At 38.2% G+C, this 25,370-nt stretch overlaps 1 protein-coding gene across 7 annotated transcripts in view; it reads right to left on the bottom strand.

Annotated features, from left to right (window-relative positions):
* The window catches only part of PHF3 (PHD finger protein 3), a 103,824-nt gene extending 79,161 nt beyond the window's left edge, over window positions 1-24,663 (bottom strand). For 2 of the 7 annotated variants that reach the window (XM_022565523.3, XM_022565524.3), the window contains exons 1-2: window positions 23,451-24,227; window positions 11,791-12,059 (exon numbers count right to left, since the gene is read on the bottom strand). In XM_022565523.3, the coding sequence (XP_022421231.2) occupies window positions 11,791-12,059; window positions 23,451-23,452 (271 nt within the window). In that variant the 5' untranslated portion in view covers window positions 23,453-24,227. Of the gene's footprint in view, window positions 1-11,790; window positions 13,066-23,450; window positions 24,228-24,311 lie in introns of those variants that run through there. The other 5 variants (XM_022565526.2, XM_022565529.3, XM_022565525.3 and 2 more) reach the window with 4 other exon arrangements.
* Window positions 24,664-25,370: the final 707 nt, after the last annotated feature.

The raw sequence follows: 25,370 nt of genomic DNA, 5'->3' as shown, positions 1-25,370 counted from the left end.
TAAAAATTAATTTTCATTATAGACAGAGTAAGCAGTTAATTCTGGAGGAAAAAAACATTTTGCAGATAAAGAATGAGGTGGAAAGGAATTCAGCTGAAAAGAAAGAAAATAAAAGATGGTCAACAACAAGCATAATACATGTTTTCAAAATGGTGTAGGACAAGGGGTTTAAAAACACTTCTCTTCCATAGCTCTGCACAAAACCAGGACGCACAGGTCAGGCTCACTGTATTATTATTCTAAATCAACAAAGCTATGGGTTTAAAAAGCTTGTGAAAAGCTAATCTGAAAATATGCCCATTCCTAACCTTTTTAAAGAGAAAAGTAAATTCAAATTTATACATCTTCAGAACTGACTCATGTCTGTTATGTTCTTCTTGTATTTTAAATTGTATTTTAATACAATTTAAGATATCTTTAAAATCTGACATGTATTCTCTTCAAAATATTGTACCAGCCATATTTTATGAATTCTACATTTTTAAATAACAAAAAAAGAATATTTCCAGACAGTGACAAAAATAATAAAATTATCAGATTATACTTTGTTCTGACAAGAGAAAAAAACACCTTGCCTTTCTGACTCAAAACACAGGTGACAGTTTTCTCTTTTCTTGTAATTAGAGTACACCACCACCAGGAGGTAGCAGTCCAATAATCACAGAGAGAAATCAAGTTTTAGACTAGGGTTCCAAACCAGTGGTCTTACAGTGAGATTTGTCAGATGTGCTATTTCTCCTATTTAAGAAAACTTAAAACTATTTGAATCACCACAATGTAATCAAATAATTATCAGACATCATTTTAAATTAAAATATCTAAAAATAGGGGCTTCCCTGGTGGCGCAGTGGTTAAGAATCCGCCTGCCAATGCAGGGGACACAGGTTCGAGCCCTAGTCAAGGAAGATCCCACATGCCGCGGAGCAACTAAGCCCGTGCGCCACAACTACTGGGCCTGCGCTCTAAAGCCCGCAAGCCACAACTACTGAGCCCACGTGCTGCAACTACTTAAGCCCGCGCGCCTGGAGCCCATGCTCCACAAGAGAAGACACCAGAATGAGAAGCCCGCGCATCGCAACGAAGAGTAGCTCCCACTCGCTGCAACTAGAGAAAGCCCACGCACAGCAACGAAGACCCAACACAGCCAAATAAATAATTTTTTAAAAAAATCTAAAATACGTAAAAATAAATTAATGTTCATTCCCTTAAACTATCCTAGGCTGCTATCCACTCAAGGGGGCATGATTCACACTGTATTCTCTGATTGGTACTCACTGGAGTTGTACAAACCAAGCAGTAAAATGCTCTCATCCTAATCTTAAACTGGTTACAGGAAAATATCTTTACCAGACAAAAGGAATAAAATCAATTGTGTTTGGAACAATGTCACCATTTTGGATTCCTCTGTTTTAGTAAACTTCTAATTAATCATCCCATGACAATTTGCCTATTTGCTATGTAATTACACATTGAGTGACTGATTTATCATTCAAGATGGACTTAGAGACATAATCAAAAGTCTATGATAAAAGATCAAAATTAGAGAAAGAAGGTATTTTAGGGAAGAAGAGACCACAGAGGGCAGTACCAACAACAGTAGCTCCAGTTCAGAAATCTTTTCAGAACATTCTCAACTAAAGCAAACAAAATAAATATGAAGAGAGAAAAGTAAAAGGGGTAGAAGTAGAAAGTACAGGCCTAAAGAGTTCTAAAAGAATCTAGGCAATGATTATGGTAAAAATGGCAACAAGGGATTCTGCAGTCCTGCCATGACTGGAAGAAAACTGCAAGAATAATCAGTTGGAACTAAAGGGGATAGAAATCTATGAATTTTATTCAACAAGTTGCCACTTTAACCACGGCTATAAAACAAAAGTTACCTATGCCAGAATGATCTTCATTTATGTCTGAAATTAGGCTTCTCCTGCCTATTCATGCATTACAGAGGGTCCCAAAATCATTTTGTGAGAAAAATCTTGGCTCTACCCAGGGAGGGCAGAGCACCCTCCTATTCACCCAGATGCCCCCATCAATGCCTTTAAATTTTCATATCCCGGGGGCTTCCCTGGTGGCACAGTGTTTGTGAGTCCGCCTGCTGATGCAGGGGACACGGGTTCGTGCCCCGGTCCGGGAAGATCCCACATGCCGCGGAGCGGCTGGGCCCGTGAACCATGGCCGCTGAGCCTGCGCGTCCGGAGCCTGCGCGTCCGGAGCCTGCGCATCCGGAGCCTGTGCTCCGCAACGGGAGAGGCCACAACAGTGAGAAGCCCGCATACCGCAAAAAAAAAAAAAAAAAAAAAAAAAAAAATTTTCATATCCCATCACAGCCCTGTTTGTTTATAAAGCTTGTCTATGCACTTAGCTGGCAAAAAAAAAAAGGGGGGGGGGCGATAATTGCATTCCCAACAGTTCTCAGACAGAACATTATATTTCTCAATATATTTAGAAATCTGGTGTTAAAAAATTATATCAAAGGCGAGTTGTTTGAAAAATAACCTAAAATCTAACAGGGGACTGGGTCAGACCATTCATTATATTAGTTCCTGTAATACTGCTTATACTGGGATACATAATGAGGGATATCATAAGAAAAAGCCCTATGTTCATTGAAAGTATGTAGTTAAGGATTATCTTTTATTATATCACATCACAATAAAACTGTGGATAAAATGTCTTCCTAGTTTTAGTATCAGAAATAGTCTTCCTTTTCCTGGGCACCAGATTTGTTTTTACCTGTTTTCCTCTTCCACAACTGCTAGAAATCTGAGAGCCAAAATTGTACCCCACCTGCAGACAGCACTTTATTTACCTTTGGTCCCACTACCCTACTTCTTTCTGTTCCTTGTATTCTTTTCCTTTTACTTTTTTTTTCAGTTAAAAAATTTACTGAATACCTACTATCTCCTTTGTTCTTTTAAAAGAACTTACAAAAAAGAAAGAAAACTTATCCTAATTTTTCTAGAGCCTTGATCTTAAGAGCACTCATGTATGTGAAGGCAAAACTTAAAACTTCCTATCTCCTCCCATTTTAAACAACAAGCAACCAAAAATAATCATTTGGGGAAAGGTTGCAACACTATGGGAAACATCAAAATAAACAAACAGGAAAATAAATTCAGACTGTAAAGAAACTCTTACATATATTTATGACACAGAACACTATTTTAAAATGGTATGAATAAAGAGAACAGAAGACTTCTTAGAAATAGTGACTCTCAAAATTAAATATTCAAAGAGACGGAAAATACGGCAGTGAATCTCTAAAAAGACATTGAGCAAAATGATGGTAAAGATGCAAGAAAGAGACATGAAACATGGGCAATTAATCCAGAAGGGCCAACATCTCCTAGGAGTTTGCAGAGAAAACACAGAAAATTTCCCAGAACTGATCACTCTCCAAAATGAAAAGGCCCACCAAGTGCCAGCAAAAATAAGTCAAAGACTAAACACCAAAAGATACGAAGATCCTAAAGTGGGGGTGCAGAAAAGGCCACCTGACAAAGCAACAAGCCTTATACAAACCCAGGCAACCAACCCATCAGCAATATCAGACACAAAACTTTAAGAAAAGGTGATAATCAATTCTTTTCTCTATAAAGGCAAATTATTAGTCAAGTGTAATAATATTAGAAAGGTACTAAGAATGTCATTAAGAGGGCATAGAGAAAGAGAGGGAGATGAAATCCAGGAAGACAACAGCTCCACTCAAGGAGGGCAGCGACACTAGGGACGACAGACATACGACAGGCCTGGAGAACAGCAAACCCAGATAGGGACAGGACAGCGACAGAGGGCGCTGGGAGGCAGGAAGACTGAGTAACTCCAGAAGCATGCCCAAGACCGTGGATAAAGAGGCCTGCTATACAACAGCACAGAAATGCAAGCTAAAAAATAGTAATACAGAGTGAACTGTAAGTAACAGGTGAAAGGAAGAAACGGAAAGATATTAGGGGCATAGTGATGAAGACATGATTAATTTTATTCCACATTTTTAATTTAAAAGACAGAAAATTAAATGCTCAGTCAATGCAAAGTAAAATTAAAATATGTTCTGCTTTATACCATATCAAGCTAAGGAAAGCAAAAGTCAACTGAATCAAATAGAGGTAAAACAGAGAAAGGCCACAAAATATACAAACTAAAACCATAAACTGGAAAACTCTAGCCTTGGGCCAAAAATTCCCTCTCTCTGCATTTTCTGAATTTAGAAAGTGATATTTAGTGTTGGTATTAAAGGGCTTATTTGTTTTATCTCTGAGTTCAATTCTGTTATTTTGGTAGTAAGGACCACTTGTAGCAGTGATTAATGAAAACTACCTGTTTGAGAAAAACTGACAATCTATTTAAAATGTCTAAATTGAACATAGAGGGAGTAGAAGAAATAAGATGGAACAGAGTGAATTAAGAGCAATGAAAGTTGCTTACATAAATGTAGTTATTACTATGCTTTTAAAGTCATATTTCAAATAATTTAAAGAAGCACTGAAATACATTAAGCCTACAAATGAGATTTAGAATTAAAGCAAACAATCTAATTTCTAATAAAGAAAACAGAGACACTTTACGTTAGAACACACAATGACAGAGGACTCTAGGAGGGCACTGACCATAAGAAGTCACCTAACAGAAACTACATGAGACATGAATCCCCAATGAAATACAACACCTTGGTCAGGGTGGTCATACCCAGCAAAAGTGCAAATGCCACGTGCCCTGGGAACCTATTACTCTATTTGAGGGAACCCCAAGTTCTTCCTTTTAGCCAATTAAACTCTGTCTTCCTCTAACTGCAACCTACTGGATCTACCTCTTTCCCACTTTCCATAAAAAAAGTCAAATCTCTTATCAATGTGACAAACTTTCAAGGATCTATGGCTGCTGTCATGTCCTACTCTTTCCACTTCCCAGCATTTTCTCTTCTCCGCTAATTCTACAAGGTGTTTTTGCCTCTTTTCTGGTTGCTCTCTTCTATACACACCCACTTTCACCAAAACCCCTCTAAGTATAACTCAAAATATATAATATTAATGATCAATCTTACAGAAATAAGGTTCTATTCTTAAAGACTATGAATGTTCTTACAAGGCTAATCAGTTACTCGCCACTAACATTCAACTGAAGAGCACATGCTTTATCTTAACCAATATATGTTCATCTCATTTGCATGACTACTTTACATGTACTATAAATCTGTATCTTCTTGTTCAAATGCAACTCTCAAAAATAAGATCAACGGCAAAAAGATGTTCATTAGGCACATAAGTTTAAAAAAAATCCATAAATACTACTCAGAGTAATAAAAACAGTGAAAAAAAGACCCCAGTGTAAATGCGTAATGAATGTATATGTGTACTTGGATCGACAGGTGCAATAAATTTGCACAGAGTTTGCTGCCCCCACAAATAAAGTGCAAATAAGGAAAACAATAATTAATATCTGACAACTGAATTTTATTGGACCAGAGGTCCACTGTGTTTAGTTCAATGTTCTGATTTGAAATGTTGTACAAGAGAAGCACGAAGCCATGAAAACTTATAAATACCTTTTAAATAAATCTCAATGATGCAAAAGGACAACAATCATCTTTTCAGAACAAGTACCATAATTTTTAAAATATTACACAGATGAATTCTGCCTCTAATGATGAAGAAGCCCCAAACTACAGAGCTATGATTAAGTTAAAAATCTGTGTGCTAAAAAAAGGACCAAATCACACTACTGCTAAAAAACTTGTAAAACCAGTCTTAACATGTATTAACAATACTTTGCTTAGAAGAAAGGCAGCACAAGCTGAAACTCTTATTAAACAATGCTACTTGATGTTATATATTATCAATGGCATTCTTGATAGGAAACAACTATCACATATGCATGCTAGCAGAAATTTACAACTGAAAAAACTAAACAATATGAATTTCTATACAACTGAAAAAACACTTAAATACACAATATGAATCAACTCTTAACAAATATGTAAGATACTGAATTCACTGTTTGATGTTTTTAATCTCCAAAAATCATGCTACAGGAGGGATTTTTTTTTATTTTAATTTAGTGAATGATGGTTTTGTAATCCATGATATAGCCTGGAAAGGACATCTTGGTTTCACTGAAAGATGCAGTAGCTACAAGCACTACGTAAATGACAGGCTGCTCTGAATATCCATATTATCTATAGTGCGCCCATCTTCCTGGTCTTAAAGAAATAAATCAAATTACAGCCACTGAACATTTCTACTCAATATACCATGTAAAGAAATGGTTCATAAATACAAGGTTTGTTTCACACTTATGAATCATAGCCGTCTACATAAAAGGGGCATACATTTGTTTGTAAAGTAAGAAAAAATTAACATTTCTTTATGACACTGATAATGCCAGTTTTTCAAACACCACTTCAATGATTTTTAATACATTCCTCACATAGTATATAACCAATATAGTCAGTATCTTGAACCTATTACTTGGGAAAATATTAGTTTTATTTTAAGGATAACAGGAATTTTTAAGAATACAAATAATTGGTTTGATCAAGATCAAACACTTCCCAAACACTTAATGAATTTCCTCACTTACTGGAATTTTTTTTTTAATGTATTACTGGGTAACATGTATGATAAAAACTCTCCAGAAAGTGGGCACAGAGAGAACATAACTCAACATACTAAAGGCCACATGTGACCAACCCACAGCCTCATTCTCAATGGTGAAAAACTGAAAGCATTTCCTCTAAGATCAGGAACAAGACAAGGTTGCCCACTCTCACCACTATTATTCAACATAGTTTTGGAAGCTTTAGCCACGTCAATCAGAGAGGAAACATAAATAAAAGGAATCCAAATCGGAAAAGAAGTAGAACTGTCACTGTTTGCAGATGACATGATACTATACATAGAAAATCCTAAAGATGCCACCAGAAAACTGCTAGAGCTAATCAATGAATTTAGTAAAGTAGCAGGATACTAAATTAATACAGAGAAATCTCTTGTATTCCTATACACTAATGATGAAAAATCTGAAAGAGAAATTAAGGAAACACTCCCATTTACTATTGCAACAAGAAGGATAAAATACCTAGGAATAAACCTACCTAAGGAGACAAAACACCTGTATGCAGAAAACTATAAGGCACTGATGAAAGAAATTAAACATGATACAAACAGATGGAGAGATATACCATGCTTTTGGACTGGAAGACTCAACATTGTGAAAATGACTATACTACCCAAAGCAACCTACAGATTCAATGCAATCCCTATCAAATTACCAACGGCATTTTTCACAGAGAAAACTATTTTACAATTTGTATGGAAAAACAAAACACCCCGAATAGCTAAAGAAATCTTGAGAAAGGAAAAACGGAGCTGGAGAAATCAGGCTCCCTGACTTCAGACTATACTACAGTAATCAAGACAGTAGGGTAGTGGCACAAAAACAGAAATACAGATCAATGAAACAGGATAGAAAGCCCAGAGATAAGCCCAAGCACATATGGTCACCTTATCTTTGATAAAAGAGGCAAGAATACACAGTGGAGAAAAGACAGCCTCTTCAATAAGTGGTGCTGGGAAAACTGGACAGGTACATGTAAAAGAGTGAAATTACAACACTTCCTAACACCATACACAAAAATAAACTAAAAATGGATTAAAGACCTAAATGTAAGGCCAGACACTATAAAACTCATAGAGGAAAACATAGGCAAAACACTCTGTGACATAAATAACAACAAGATCCTTTTTGACCCACCTCCTAGAGTAATGGAAATAAAATCAAAAATAAACAAATGGGACCTAATGAAACTTAAAAGCTTTTGCACAGCAAAGGAAACCATAAACAAGACAAAAAGACAACCCTCAGAACGGGTGAAAATACTGGTAAATGAAGCAACTGACAAAGGATTAATCTCCAAAATACACAAGCAGCTCATGCAGGTCAATATCAAAAAAAACCCAAACAACTCAATCCAAAAATGGGCAGAAGACCTAAATAGACATTTCTCCAAAGAAGATATACAGACTGTCAACAAATACATGAAACGATGCTCAACATCACTAATCGTTAGAGAAATGCAAATCAAAACCACAATGAGGTATCACCTCACGCCGGTCAGAATGGCCATCATCAAAAAATCTACAAACAATAAATGCTAGAGAGGGTGTGGAGAAAAGGGAACCCTCCTGCACTGTTGGTACGAATGTAAATTGATACAGCCACTATGGAGAACAGTACAGAGATTCCTTAAAAAACTAAAAATAGTACTACCGTACGACCCAGCAATCCCACTACTGGGCATATACCCTGACAAAATCATAATTCAAAAAGAGACACGTACCACAGTGTTTACTGCAGCACTATTTACAATAGCCAGGACATGGAAGCGACCTAAATGTCCATCGACAGATGAATGGATAAAGAAGATGTGGCACATATATACAATGGAATATTACTCAGCCATAAAAAGGAACAAAATTGAATTATTTGTAATGAGGTGGATGGATCCAGAGTCTGTCATACAGAGTGAAGTAAGTCAGAAAGAGAAAAACAAATACTATATGCTAACACATATATATGGAATCTAAAAAAAAACGGTACTGATGAACCTAGTGGCAAGGGCAGGAATAAAGATGCAGACGTAGAGAACGGACTTGAGGAGACGGTGGGGGAAGGGGAAGCTGGGTCGAAGTGAGAGAGTACCATTGACATATATACACTACCAAATGTAAAATGGATGGCTAGTGGGCAGCTGTTGCATAGCACACGGAGATCAGCTCTATGCTTCATGATGACCTAGAGGGGTGGGATAGGGAGGGTGGGAGGGAGGCTCAAGAGGGAGGGGATATTGGGACGTATGTATGCATATAGCTGATTCACTTTGTTGTTCAGCAGAAACTAACACAACATTGTAAAGCAATTATACTCCAATAAGGATATTTTAAAAAATAAATAAATAACAAATTTAAAAAATAAAATGTATTGCTGGGTAAATCTAAAAACCATATGCAAACACTGCATTTACATAAAGAAATACTTTATGGAGTCAAAAGCATTCAAAAAGAGGATCAGGAATCTATTTATTGTCTCTCAAAATGAAACAGTAAGTAAGCATCCTAACTTTTGTGCACCTGCAGAGCACTAAAAGTGATCTACCATTTTCTTTCCTATTTTTATAATTGTTAAAGCTTCTCTATGATTTCTGGAGACAGCTGAAATATAATGCAAGACATTCAACAACTGGTCTTTAACAACTACAGCAAACCAACCTACACCAGAAGCGTAGAGAACAAGGCAGCAGTTATTGTTTGCTACCTTTCGCACTGTTAAGACCAAGGTTACAAAATAACCATAATCTATAGCTTTCAATGGCCTGAGGAATACTCATAGAGCCATTTCCCTGCTATGCTTCAGTCAAGACAAGTAGTAAAAATGTATAGAGCCAGGTACAAACATCTGGGTAAGAACTATGTCATTTTTATTTTATAGCAAAAAGTTGAAGCAGTTTGTGAACAGCTGAAACTTATAGAAGGTGTCCATGTATGGTTTTCACTAAATAGTTTACAACAGAATTTCTATTTCAAAACAAATTTGTTTTAATTTTAATGTTTTCCAGTTTGCTATCATTAGAAAATATACTGGCCTTTTACCAAACCAAATATCCCAAAGGGCAAAAGGAACTTTGAAACAATCAAAATAAATCCCCTGCCTGATGGCACAATGAGATCTAAGCAATCCTATAAAGAGGTTTACAATTTTAAGTTTCCCCCACATATTCCCTTACATATCTTAAAAGCGTATAGATATATATCATATATATTAACACAAATAGTTCTGTTTTAAAACCAAAATAAATAATTGTAGCAAACAAATTTAAAATGGGAAAATTGAGAAAATATTTCTACTTACAGATTCTTAAATAAAATAGTTTACAATGAAATCGTACACAGTATTAATCAGACCTCAAAAAAATTTAAGTACTTCAATAAAGATGTTCTAAGTCTTCTATTAGCAAAAGAAATGTTCAACCAAAGAGACTTTTCATATGAAAAAAAAAAACTTTTCACATCGACAGAAATTTAAAAAAAAAAAGACTGCAAGTAAGAATACCAGTATTTCTAAGGGGCTGTAATTTTATAACAAAGTCTAAAAGGATGATACATTTGCCAGTTCCAGGCCCAATATAACATCCCTGAAACGGTTACTGTATTTCTAGTAATAAGCACATATGTATTCAATAAACGTTCTTCCTGAATTTAGACTAAACTGTGAAACTTTGTGCATATAACCAGTGTCAAAAGTGCTTCACAATAATTAGATATATTGTACTGACACAGGAACAGTGCAAACATAAAACAAAATTTTAAAAGCTTTAAAACATTTAAGAATACAACAACAAAAACAATGTAAACCTATGAGATAACACAACACAATGTATATAATTCAGAGATATACCATTATTAACAAACAATTCAAAAGACTTCAGTATTACGGAGTTGTTAAAATGAAAAAATTCCTAGAAGCCAAAGTGTTGAGTCTTCAGGCAGAGAAATCTGACAAATCTGATGAATAGCAGGCCACCTAAACCAGACTTTACTATTACATCAAAATATTATGCAGAAAATATTAAAAGGAAATGAAAAATACTGAAAAACTGTAGTGCAGAAAAAGTCTAGAGTTATTGAAAAACTGACCACCACCACGTAAACCTGAGCTACTCTAGGGAACGGAGAGGGGGAAAAAAGCCTAGCTTCTCCATGTGAAGCTGATTTTCCTTCGTCTAATTTTAGCTTACAGAATAGCTAATTGCTCCAAAGTTTGTTGTAATATTTTCTTTGCTTTATAAAGGAACACCTACATATTTTTTCCACATATTAATGTATCTCTGAAGTAATCTCTTACTAAGAATTTGATTAGCCCTACAGAAAGTTATTATCCTCTGAAAGCTACTATCTTTCAGTTACTTCAACTATAGATCCTAAAGCAGTGCTGTCCAATGGAAATATAATGCAAGCCACATAAGTAATTTTAAATGTTCAAGGAGCCACTTTAAAAAAAGAAAAGGGTAAAAACAGGTGAAATTAATTTTAATACAATATTTTATTTAACCAAAAATATCACCTCAATGTGTAATCTACATTTTTAAAACTTGATGAAATATTTTACAATCTCTTTTTCACACTGAAATCAAATGTGCATTTTAGAGCACATCTCCAATTAGGACCAGACTCATTTCATCTCCAATTAGGCCAACAGTTGTAAGTGGCTAGTGGTTGCTATGCTGGACAGCAAAGGTCTACAGTTCTTTCTCTGGTTTTTGAAATACAAATACAAAATACTAAAAGATCTGAAATGGGAGCACACAAAGTATTAAATTTGAAGGGCAGGGAGGGGCACTGAAAAAGGTCAATTCAGACATTCCCCTTGACTCCAATAGGCCTGGGATGACATCATGTCCCCATTGGCAAGGCAATCCCTATTTGCTAGAGAGAGTCCCAATCATGACCTGTTGTCATGATGTAATTATTAACAGCACCCCCTATGATTCTCAAAAAAGCATCCCATTCTAGATGACAAATTATATGGTAACCCTATATATCCACAATATCCTTGAAGATAATTCCACATTCCTTAGAAGAAAATTTAAATTTTAAATTCTAATTGTGATGCCTAGAAAAGGAGCTCTAAATTCAAAGAAAAGAACCCTAAATGCACTACCCTCAACTAAAAAAAAAAAAAATCTTTACTTTAAATTGCAGACTAAAAAAAAAAAAAAAAAAAAAAAGTAAGAATTACCTGTTGAACAAGGCATCTGGAAATTGGGATCATTGCTATCCAAAACAGGCAAACAGAACTGGTTACTTGCAGATCCTAGCATAGGATCCTTATCGCTGAGCATGTTCTTCAGCGAGTCCTCTAAGACATTTTGACTTGTACTAAAATCCTCACAGACTTCATTCTCCAGGTTGGATCCTAGAAATAGGGCATCATCTAAGTGTTCAGTAGGAATTAAATGATTAAATGTATCAACTATATCCATGAAGACTTCTGTGTGTCTTTCAGCCCTATAGAAAGACAAAAAAAATACCATAAGAAATAAAGCTATCAATTGATAATCACCTAAAACCAAATTATTTTAATAGTTTTGAGTCTAGAACACACTTTGGTATTTCTGAATGGTTTAAAAAAAATCCTCACTGCTTTTAGAATATACATTTGGACATGTAGTATGAATCTTTGCTACACAATGTTTCTTCATCATGCATGTAAAATTTCATTTTACCAGAGATCCTATTAAATGTTTACTTAATTCACTTTTTTAGGGAAAAAAAAAACTTTGTATATATAGTCCATTAATTTGACACATTTGAAAGAATTACATGGCTTAAACCATAAAAACCGTATGTTTTTAACCGTAATCTTTTCATAAATTAAGACTCAGACACTGCTTATTAATAAAAATCCATATAAAAGAGCTAAAACCAAATCATTTAAATTATTGTCCCATACCTATTAAAACTGTAAAATAGCCTTGTCTTATTTACAATGCATTTAAATTATTTAAAGAAAGACAAAAAGGTTTTTTTGTAGGAGTAAAGAGAAAAAACGGAAACTATTAACTAAACCCAACAAATCAAAACTCAAAAAACTACATACACGCAGGCACAGACGTGCACATACACACATTGTGGGGGGGGGGACCCCTTTTAAGATAAAATGAGATAAATGACAAACCAATATATCAGAGACTTAAATTTATTTTAGTGAGTTATGTGCTGTTTATAAAGATATGGAGCTGATCTCCTATTTGAACTACACCTACACTCCAGGCATTGCTCAGAAAAGGTCACTTCATGCTCCGGAAGAGCCTCGATTATCAAAAGCTGGTTTCAGAGAATACTGAACCAATGTATTTTGGGTGGTGGGCAAGAGTCAACTAAATAAAATCTAGTAATATTCAGTTAGCTAGAAAATTCCACTAATTAACCCAGAACTTCTTGGATTCCAAAATTCTTAGCTCCAAATCTACCAAAATTTCCTCCAACTGTCCTTGAATTCTTTCCCCTATAAAAATGAGAGAATACGAAGTTCAAAAATATTATACAGTTTACCAGGTATATATTATATGCTGCTGAACATTTTACCTACATTTTTAATTCATTTATGCCCAGTGATAATAAATAATACACTCTATTACTATCCTTGTTTTGTAGACAAAATGCATTTAAATAGTTTAAACGTCTTCCCCAAAGTCACAAAACAGAGCCAAAGAATCAAACCCAGGTTTCAAGGCTACATAGCCCAAGGTGGTAACTCTACCCTTTCACACTGAGCTACAAAGCTAGAAATTGACTAGATTTGACTCATTAAAGGATCTTCTTTAAAAACATTTTCCAACAAATCAGTAGTTGCCTGGGGCCTTGGATAAGAGAGGGAACTGCAAAGGAACAGGAATATATTTTGGAAGATGATGAAAATGTCCTAAATCTGGATTGTGGTAGTGGTTTTATGAGTGTATATACCCACCAAAATTCACCAATCCGTTCACTTTAAATGGATGCAGTTCACTGTAACTCAATTTAAAATTTAAAGAAAAGGAAAGAAAATTTCCTCATTCTCACAAAAGTTAATCCTCTGCTAAATATAGGATTTCAGTATCTCTTCTCAAATTTTGCAACTTAGTTATATTGAAATATTAATAAAGCACCGAAATAAAATGTTAACTGTTTGATTGGCTGATTAGCTTACATGCATTCTTTATAACATTTAGAGAAAACTGTGAGCTACAATGGTGATGAAAAGTCAGGAAAAGTTTTAATTCCCTGAAACTATCTGATCTCAGTACCTAAGAAAGGCTCAATTATCATATATCACCAATGCTTCCACTAATACATTTTTAGGTTCCAAAGAAATTTTAGTATAATAAATTTCTGGTAATTAAAAATAACTTACAAAAACATTACTAAATATTACATTACTAAATATTAATTACAAAATTAATCAGCTAGAACTATCAACAAATTTGTTTATCTGAATATGCTGGAATCCAAAGTTTACCACAAGCCGAAACAACCTCCTCTTCAGAGTTGCATCCCAGATGAAACAAAGAAAACAAAGGCAATTCCAGCTCTAGAAACAAATGGTTGACTTTCCTTATAAAAACAATATGCTGAATCTACTGACAACACACTCATTCCCATAGCAACACAAGTCTGGGAAATTCTACAAACTTCACCTGAGGTTAGTCTTTCTGTTGCACCAACTTCTGCCTGTGTACATTTAAGTGGTGGGGACATTCACAACATTCAGAAGGTACAGTTACATGGCTCGAAATCACCTAGCTATACCGAAAACCAGCCCATTCTAAAGGGTGATCTAAATGAGCAATATATTGTTTTTTCAATGATACTATTAGTGAATCTTTTACTAAACTCTTTTACTAAAACATGCCTTCAGAGCCTGTGGCATATTTTTTAATCTCAATAGCAGACAATATTTAGTCTTTAAAGATCAATTTTTTTAAAAAAAAGTAAAGCATACTGTAAATAAGATGGGTGAACCTAATTTTCCAGTATGGGGTGGGGTTTTTTCCACCAAAACTAGTATGACTTATATAAAGTGTGTTGCCCTGGATTAAAAAAACAGATTAGCATAAAAGCATCAAATGTCGAGAAAGACTGGTATAACAAAGTTATGTTTCTTTAATACCTTTAATTTATTCAAAAAGTGTTCACTAACCAGGTACCATTGTGGAAGACACCTTTAATATGCCAATGCAACTGGGGATCTTACAAGACAAAATATGGTATAAAGCACCCCAAACTTATGGGTCCAAAGAAAACAATTTCTACAGAACTGTTTTGTGAAATTGTTATAAATTGGTAAGACTGAATTTTCTTAAGTCGTTCCAACAGGCTCTGGAGCCAATTCCAAAGGAAGAATGCCCAAAATCACAGTATACAGCCATATCGCAAGATTATCTTAAAAGTGACAATGAATGGAAATATAAAACAGTCCTTTATTTTAAAAAATCAGTTTTAGATATCAAGTGCTCAATATATCAAAAATAAAATTAAAACTCTCCATGCTAAATTGTAAAACAAATGTTAGCCAATTGTAGAAATATTAACCTTACTTTAACACGAACACACTAATCTACTAAACACAATGTGGTATCCTGATTTGGGTCATGGAACAGAAAAAGGACCGTAGTGGAAAAACAAAACTGGTGAAATCAGAATAAAGTCTGGAGTTTAGTTAATACTAATGTTACCCTCTAGTTCTGATAAAGACATTAGTATTATGTCAGATGTAACAATCAAGAAACCTAGATAAAGGGTATATGGGAATTCTACACTATGTTTGCAATTTTTCTATATATCTAAAACTACTCCAAAATAAGGTCTCAAAAAAAAAAAAAATGAACACTAACCTAAAATACAATGTCCTGAAATACCCAGCCATGTAGACAGACAAAGATAATCGATCTAATTGAGAAATTTAAGAGATGATTCAGTGTCTCTGTTAAACAGATTGCTTGATTTAAACAAATTCCTGGCGGTCCAGTGGTTAAGACTCTGCGCTTTCACTTCTGAGGGCCCAGGTTCAATCCCTGGTTGGGGAACTAAGATCCCACAGGCCGTGCAAAACAGCCAAAAAATAAGTAAATAAATAAACAAACAAATTCCTGACATTTCACTGAAATTTTACACTGAAATTTTACTTAAATGCTTCCTTACATTTGGCATTACAAATTTAATAATTAAAACAAAGGAACTCATAATCCAAAATCAAGTATGGACATATAAACAAATACAACATATAAACATCACAACAAAATATGAAAGTGTCATACTGAAGGGCTCTCAGTACCACAGAGGAAGGTAAAATCCATGAGGCCAAGAAAGGCTAAGCAGGTGACATGTGAGATTGGTCCTAAAGGTCCAGAGGCTACTCCAGGCAAAAGAACAGCAGGTGCTAATTATGAATGCCAGAGTTTGGTCCTAATGGACCATTTAGAAAGACTCAGAATACAACTAAAAATAAGTATCAGTACTAACACCCTGAATAAAATTTAATCTGAGTCCAGAGGTATTTCCCACTTGCTTCATCTGTCACTCAGAGAATTATACTGCAGCCAAATTTCATTTACACTGATAAAACCAGTGTATATTGTTTTCTAAGTGTTTTGTGTATGAATAGAATGCAAAAAGATTTAGAAAACACCAACAGGGGAAAAAAATTACACTTCTACCAAAATCCCCTTTAAATTAAGAGCAAACTAAAATTGACTACCTCAACTTCTCAAAAACATCCTGAAAGTAAAACTATGCATTTTATCATATCTTCCTTAAAAAACTGCACAGAATAAGCCTACCAATAAGTCACTAAAGCTATCGAAGGTGCACGCGCGCGTGTGTATGAGTATGTTGGTGGGGGGACAAATATATATCAGGAGATTATAAAATCTATGAAGAATAATTAAACACTGTAATAGTGAAGGGAGAAGGAGAGCATTCTATGTAAGACAGTAAATGAAGGCCTTGCTATTAAGGGCAACATGTGAGCCAAAACCTGAAATGAGGGAGTGATCCACGCATAAATGGGGAACAGCTATTCAGGCAAAGACCTAAATGCAAAGGCACTGAGAATGCAACTGCTTGTCGCCTTCCAACCCCTACACCATAGATTAAATTAAGCTGTCAATTCATCAGGCATGCTCACTATTAGCAAATTTCTAACAGGCAGTAGTAGGAGCAGTAGGAAAAAAAAAAAAGGCACCACTACTAAAACAATGATAATATATAAAACTTAATGTGCTCTAACTTCAGGACAGGCAACGGTCGACATGCTTTACATTAGTTCTCCATCAGAGCATCAGAGGTGATTAAGCCTCTCCAGAGGACATCTGGCTTAATTCGAAAATGGAGATATTTTTGGTCATCAAAACTGGAGGGCATGCTACTGGCATCTAGTAAACATACTACAGTGCACTAGGAAAGCCCCACCACAAAGAGTTAGCCAGCCAAAAAACAGTGTTGAGGTTAAGAAACTCTGCTCTACATTTGTTTATTCCTAACAATGCTATATTATAATCTTGATTATACAAAAATAAATAAAACTGGAATCAGAGAGGTTAAATTACTTGCTATAGTAAGTGGTGGACCTGAAATCTGAACGCAAAAATTTTCATTCAGAAGTCAATGCAGGGCTTCCCTGGTGGCGTAGTGGTTGGGAGACCGCCTGCCGATGCAGGGGACACGGGTTCCTGCCCCAGTCCGGGAAGATCCCACATGCCGCGGAGTGGCTGGGCCCGTGAGCCATGGCCGCTGAGCCTGCGCGTCTGGAGCCTGTGCTCCGCAACGGGAGAGGCCACAACAGTGAGAGGCCCACGTACCGCAAAAAAAAAAGTCAATGCACTTACCACTGCCCTGCATTATCTCCTCACACAGTTAAATTCACTATTTATTATGTGCCAGGCACCGTGCTAACTAAAATGTATAATGTCATTAAACTTCACAGCCACACAATTAAGCAGCTATTATTATTATTCTCAATTTATAAGAGAAAAGCTAAAGCTTAGCAGTTACACCCAATATTACAGAATAAATGACAGAGCTAGAACTCAAATCCGCTGACACAAAGGTCAGTTCTTCACCACCATGATATAACAATGTTAAAGATGAATAAGTTATCCTTCCAAGACAAAGTCAAGGAAAATCACTAAATGGTTAAGACGTGTGGTGTAACACAATTCTAAAAAGTACAATTCTAGAAGCAATGCAACCTCATCACCTGCTCTACACACCCATTTCAAATTCTGGTCCAGTTTCATTGGTTAGGATCTACCAGCAATACTACATAAGAAAAAAACAAGGATCGTTAACTTTGTTTCTGAATTTATCAGGTAAAAAGAATACATAAGAATCCAAGATGACTGCCATACTAAGACCAAAGCAGACCTAAGAACCTAGAAAAAGAACTATGGAGTACAAGTTGAGACTGGCAAAAGCAGAATTACTTAGCTATTAGTAAGAAAATTACCTTCCAAGTTTACAATCATTCCCTATTGTCATTATGAGAGGCTCTAGCAGTTTGGATTAACCACAGAAACAGTACAAGTCATCAACACTATGGCCTAAGTGATAACAGACCAAGCTAACATGTACTGAGCATGTACTATGTGCCAGGCTCTGTGCTAACTATGCTGTATGAGAATCTCATTGGTTTCTCACAACAACCCTGTGAGGTAGGTGCAATTATTACCTCTATTTTGCAGAGGAGCAAACTGAGGCCCAGACCATTGTGTAGGTCACATACCCAGGACAGATGTACCTCAAAGATACTGCAGTGTCGGTTCCAGACCACCACAACAGAGTGAATATTGCACGCAATAAAGCAAGTCACACCAATATTTTGGTTTCCCAGCGCATATAAAAGCTATGTTTACAATATACTGTAGTCTATTAAATATGCAATAGCATTATGTCTAAAAACAACAATGTATAAAACTTAGTTAAAAATACTTTATTGCTAAAAAATGCTAACCATCATCTGAGCCTTCGGCAAGCTGTAATCGTCTTGCTGGTGGAGGGTCCTGCCTCGATGCTGGTGGCGCTGACTGACCAGGGTGGTGGCTGCTCAAGGTTGGCGCAGCTGCGGCAATTTCTTGAAACCAGAAGACAATGAGGTCTGCTGCAATGACTGACTCTTCCTTCCACAATGTCTCTACAGCATGACACACTGTTTGATAGCATGCTACCCACCGCAGTACTTCTTTCAAAATTGGAGTCAGTCTTCTCAAACCCTGTAGCTGCTTTATCAATTAAGTTTATGCAATATCTAAATCCTTTGCTGTCATTTCAACAATCTTCACAGCATCTTCACCAGGAGTAGATTTCTTCTCAAGAAACCACTTTCTCTGCTCATCCATCAGAAGCAACTCCTCATCCATTCAAGTTTTATCATGAGATTGCAGCAGTTCAGTCCCATCTTCAGGCTCCACTCCTAATTCTGGTTCTCTTGCTACTGCCACAACTACAATTACTTCTGCCACTGAAGCTTTGAACCCTTCAAAGGGCTGGAATCAACTTCTTCCAAACTCCTGTGTATCTTGATATTCTGACCTCTTCCCATGAATCACGATGTTCTTAATGGCATCTAGAATGGTGAATCCTTTCCAGAAGGTTTTCAACTAACTCTTCCCAGGTCCCTCAGAGGAATCAGCATCTATGGCAGCTATAGCCTTACAAAATGTATTTCTTAAAAAATAAGACTTGAAAGTTGAAGTGACTCCTTGATCCATGGGCTGCAGAATGGATGTTGTGTGAGCAGGCATGAAAACCATTCATCCCACTGTCCATCTCCATCAGGGCTCTTGGGTGACCAGGTGCATTGTCAGTCAGCAGTGACATTTTGAAAGGAATCTTTTTTTCTGACAGTAGGTCAACAGTGAGCTTAAAATATTCAGTAAACCATGTTGTAAAGAGATGTGCTGTCATGCAGGCTTTCTTGTTCCATTTACAGAGCACAGGCAGAGTAGATTTAGCATAATTTTTAAGGGCCCTAGGATTTTCAGAATGGTGAATGAGCACAGGCTTCAACTTGAAGTCACCAGCTGCAACAGCCCCTAACTGGAGAGCCAGCCTGTCCTTTGACACCAGGCACTGACTTCTCCTCTCTAGCTATGAACATCCTAGATGGCATCTTCTTCCAATAGAAGGCTGTTTTGACTAAACTGAAAACCTGTTGTTCGGGGTAGCCACCCTCATGAATTATCTTAGCTAGATCTTCTGGATAACTTGCTGCAGCTTCTACATCAGCACTTGCTGCTTCACCTTGCATTTCTATGTTACGGAAATGACTTCTTTCCTTAGACCTCATGAACCAACCTCTGCTAATTTCAAGTTTTCCTTCTGTATCTTCCCACCTCTCTCAGCCTTCACAAGATTGAAGAGAGTTAATAAGGCCTTGCTCTGGATTAGACTTTGGGTTAAGAGAATGTTGTGGCTGGTTTGATCTTCTTTCCAGACTACTAAAACTTTCTCCGTAACAGCAGTAAGGCTGTTTCACTCTCTTCATTCATGTGTTCACCGGAATAGCATGTTTAATTTCCTTCAAGAACTTTTCATTTGCATCCACAACTTGGCTGTTTGGCACAAGAGGCCGAGCTTTTGGCCTATCTCGGCTTCCAACATGCCTTCCTCACTAAGCTTAATCATTTCTAACTTTTGATTTAAAGTGAGAGACACGGACTCTTCCTTTCACTTAGACACTTACTGGCCATTGTAGAGTTATTAATTGGCCTAATTTCAATATTGTTGCATCTCAAGGAATAGGGAGGCGCAAGGAGAGGGAGAGAGACAGGAACAGCCAGTCGATGGAGCAGTCAGAACACACACACATTTACAATTAAGTTCACCATCTTACAGAGTTGTGATTTGTGGTGCCCCAAAATAATGACAATAGTAACATCAACACCGATCACAAAACACCATAACAAATATAGTAATAATGCAAAAGTTTGAAATATTGTGAGAATTACCAAAATGTGACAGAGAAGACTCAAAGTGAGCAAATGCTGTTTAAAAAATGGGCGGCGGCAATAGATCTGCTCCATGCTTGATTGCCACAAACCTTCAATTTGTAAAAAACGCAGTATCTGCGAAGCACAATACAAGAGGTATGCCCGTATACCCAAACTGGAATCCAGGCAGTGAGAATCCTGAGCCTGCACTTCTAAACTACTATACTTTATGCAGTCTACATTCATAACACATATCAAAATACTGGAAACAAAGTGACATGCCCACTTCCAAAATAAACTGGGAAATATGCACTTAGCCACTCCCTACATATTAAAAAATAAAATGGCTGTCCTCAGTGTATATAGAACAAACATCAGTTTGGAAGTGATCGACCACAAACTTCACAATTTATTTTCAAAAACTACAATTTTAGAATGGTTTCATGTGGCCATCTCATACAAATTATGAGTGAATTAAAACTTCAGCTTTTCTGTACAATCTACTAAGCCATTCAAAATTTTCCTAATAAAGTTAGACTGTGCCAAAAGATAAAACTTCAGGATACTATTTTGAAGTTTTTGCTTAATTATTTCTCTCCATCCTCTCTCCATTATACAAACGAACATAAAAATTTTAATCCCGACCACTAAAAAATGATCTATATTAAATACACGATGCATGGCCATAATTGTCCAGTCTATACATTTGGCAATTCCTCACACAACGTGTTTTGTAACTCTTGAAATATCTTCCTCTTTTAACTCTTAATACAGTGAGTTAACATCTCATGTCTGAATCTGGTTTCTCAACCTAGATTATGATGTTCCTTGAGTGTACAAACAGCACCTGGGTCTCAAATATTTTGAATCAAATCAATACTGTCAATATCATTTGCTGTGTAATCAAAGGGCAACATTAAGAGAGAAGTTTTTTTACTGTTCTTAAAAATGCAACAGCATCAGAAATGTGTAACTACTTGCCAAGTCATTTTTTGTAGTTAAAAAATAAATTGTCTATGCCTCTGAAAAGATACCCCAGGATTCTCAGAGGGTGCTCAAAGAAGAAATGAAAGAAATAGAGCCCAAGATGTACTGTTGCAGAAAAGAAATCCAGCAACCACGTGTCCAAAAGAATTGATGAGATGTAGATGAACAAAAATATTTAGAAGTCAGCTCTCCAAGAACCTTGCACTCCCTGACACTGTGTGGTGGTAAGCCACAAACCTGAAATGCTAATCAATAAACCTCATTTCTTCATTAAATATAATAAAGATCTTACCTCCAGACAAAAATTATTAAGTAAAAAAGATTTCGTGAGAAATCTGTGTAAAGAAAAAAATAATAAAAATAGCACATTTAAGAAAGCAAACTGGGCCTTCCCTGGTGGCACAGTGGTTGAGAGTCCGCCTGCCGATGCAGGGGATACGGGTTCGTGCCCCGGTCCGGGAAGATCCCACATGCTGCAGAGCGGCTGGGCCCGTGAGCCATGGCCGCTGAGCCTGCGCGTCCGGAGCCTGTGCTCCGCAATGGGAGAGGCCACAACAATGAGAGGCCCGCGTACCGCAAAAAAAAAAAAAAAAAAAAAAAAAGCAAAATGTATCACAAAGGCAAGCACCAAGTTACCATGTCAAGGAAGATAACCATTATCTATATTTTAGTACCCCAAAACTAACTTTTATCAAAAACAGTTTTATTAGCATGCTATTATATGTCAAAAATTATCAACCTTCCCTGATTTCAATACTCAATACAATTCAAATTTTAATATTATGGTCTTAAATGATTAATATAAAGACAACTTCCTTTCCATTTTTCTATCCTGAAAGTTGCTTCAGACCAAAGCTATTTTTCACCTACATTTACACAAACCACTTCTCATAGATTTGACTTATCTGAACATGCAACAGATGAGTATATCACAGGATAAGCTAGACAGTTATCTGAGGTCTATCCCAACAGCACAGAATGCATAACTAATTCAGTGTGATCGATAAGGAAGTTCACTATCCTCCCAAAGTATGCAAAAGCAGTATAATAAATTATATTTTCAAGCTCTTCAGTAAATGGACCTACAAAACATGCACGGAACAGGGGAAAACTTGTCCCATCACTAACTCATGTGTTATCCTTCTCACAAATCTCCCATACAGCTACCAAATAAAGCTTAAACTCTAAGGCTGTAGTTCTGCGTACTTAACAACTGGCTCACTTCAGTTGAGTGTCTGTCTTTCTGCTGCTAAGGAACTGACTGAGCTGTGTGTGGCTTCATCAGCGCAATGATAGCTATTAAAAGTACTTCCCTAAATTCTGTTACTATCATGGGGAAATGGAGTATATATTTTAAAATAGTGATGATGAAAATGCTGATGGAGAGAAAATTCATTATCGTAATATATGGCCAGTAAAGAGAACTGGGGAAAAATAATAAGAAAGGTCTAAGTGGTAATTAATGACGGTTAAGTAATCACTATCTGAAACAATAATCTTCACAACACAACACCTTTTATGCTCTGGAATGAAGAGACAAATTCAAAAACAAGAATGCTGCAAAGATTTCCTGGTTCTTTGACTAGTGTCTCTACCAGAGAAACACATCTACCAACATTTTCACAATCCCAAACACTTCATTCAGTAATCAAAAAATGGTAGGTAATGAATGAGTAATGGAGACACAGTTTTGGAAGATCTCAAACAACCAGTTTAGAAAAGCGAAGACAAGTTAGAACCCAAAACAGTAACTAAGTAGAACAAGGTACTATCTAAGCACTCCCTAAGTAGCTGACTGTATCTCCACCCCCCCATCCCAAAATAACGTGCTAAAGCTCGTATTTGCTAAGGATCAGCTACCGATGTTTCATTTTAAATTAAGCATCTCTACATGTGATGAAGATCAAGACTAGGAAGATAGTAAGTCGTTGTTGCCACTTACATTAATGACTATTCATGATCATGTTCTGCAAACGATTCCTGAGCACCAATAAGCACACACTCAAATTACTTCGAATCACGGTCTTCGAAAAACAGCATTTAAAAACTCAAAGATGGGGAAAAAGTCATCGGACCCGGCAATACACAGCTGGGGAAAAGAAGGGGCACTGGACTGTGCGCGGTACCAACATTCCCTCCCTTTCTCCCTCCTCCCCGCCCCCCGGGTCAGGTGATCAGTTATTTAGCACCATGAACACCCACGTATCGACAAGTGGCTCATTAAATTACACGTATTATCGAAGGCCAGATTCCTGGCTTCTCATTTCAAACTATGCAAAAGGAGTCGACAGTTTGGGTCCTGAGCACAAAAGCGCGCGGTCGCAGGAGGGTGGATGGAGCGCCGACTCCTCGTCCCCACCAGCGGGCACCCGGCTCGGCTTCGCGGCCAAGGCCAGCGCCGGCTGCCGGGCCGGGGCCCAAAGCTCGATGCCGAAGGGCCGGGTCGGGGCCTGCGGGCTGGGCCTCCCCGGCAGCGCCCGCCGTGCCGCCCGGCCTGCGCGCCCGCGCGGCGGCGCACTCACCCCGAGGCCCGGGCGCGGAGCCGGCGGGGAGGCCGAGGCCCCGACCCTCCGCCCGGCGGCCCCGCCACAGCGGCCCAAACGGTCCCGGGCGGCAGAGGCGGCGCGGGCGGGCCGAGGGCGGCGCGCAAGAAGCCGAGAGGCGCCTTCCCGCTGCTTCCCGCTGCGCGGGAGGAAGGCGCGGAGTGCAGCCGCCGGAGGGCGGGAGGCCGCGGAGGCGCGGGGCTGGGGTTGGGGGAGGGGAGGGCCGCCCGTCGCCCGGCCGCGGCCGCGCCGCAACTCACCAGCTCCGCCGACGAGCGCTACCACTGGCAGCGAGAGGAAGATGGTGGCCGCGCCGCCGCGGAGGAGGGGGCCGGCTACGCCGAGAGGGGGTACGCGCAGGACGCAGGCGTCGTTGCCACAGCCTCTGCTTCCTCACGGCCCGGGCGGCCACTGCGGACCACGCCGTCCCGTCTTCCGCGCCGCCCTCCTTATCCTCGTTGCAGCCGCCGCCGCCCAGGGCCCGAGGGTCGCTCGCCTGGTGGGGACCGTGCGGCGGCGCAAGACCCCGCAGCCATCGGCGTGCGGCGACGGCGCGGGGGCTGGAGCGGGGTCGCGTCACGTGACCGCACTGTTTACCGTTCCGGGGCCGCGCCGCGCCTGCGCGCTGCGAGCCTCCCGGGCTTCCGAGGGCGCGGCACCGCCCGGGCCAGGGCTAAGGCTACACACAGTTGCTTTTTCTCGGTTGTAGTAACCGCTAAAGCTTCCTGCTTAATGTGATATTGATGGGCAGATCTGCTCCCCCTTAGGTGCTTTTTACGAATTGAGTGTGTGTTCCAGAATGGCGGGCGAGGGTGGCGCGGACTGAGCCCCTTGCCCAGGAATCCCTGCGGGCTTTGCACCGCAGTCCCGTCGTGAATCGCCTCGCCCTCGTCGTTCCCCTGTTAGCGAGCCGGTCTGCGTTCAGGACTCAAGCTGCCTCCTCCAAGAAATGTTCCCGATCTAAGTCAGCAGTTCCCAACTGTGGCCAGAGGATCTCCGGAGGGGCCCCCAAGCCCTTTCAGAGGGTCTCCAGTTCTCTTGCAATGGCATGTGTATAAGGCCCAATTTTCTTCATCTCCCTCAGCCGAAACAACGTGTAGCAACCGATTTAAGGCAGAAGCAGAAAGGAGAATCCAGCCATCCTCCGTGAAGCCCGACAATGCAGATACTTGCAAAAATTTAAAACAATGCCACTCTTAAATTTTGTTGGTAAATGTATTTTTCATAATAAATATTTATGGTAACAGTGAATTTCGTTTTTTTTAATGTTCTTTATTGTTCTTAGGTTTAATTTCTAAGACGGTAAATATGAATACGTA

The sequence above is a fragment of the Delphinapterus leucas genome, chromosome 12 (assembly GCF_059928025.1).
Source record: "Delphinapterus leucas isolate spDelLeu-1000000601 "Yukka" chromosome 12, BTC_Dleu_Yukka2, whole genome shotgun sequence".
NCBI classification, from domain to species: domain Eukaryota; kingdom Metazoa; phylum Chordata; class Mammalia; order Artiodactyla; family Monodontidae; genus Delphinapterus; species Delphinapterus leucas.
This window is presented reverse-complemented; position numbering and strand designations above follow the sequence as displayed.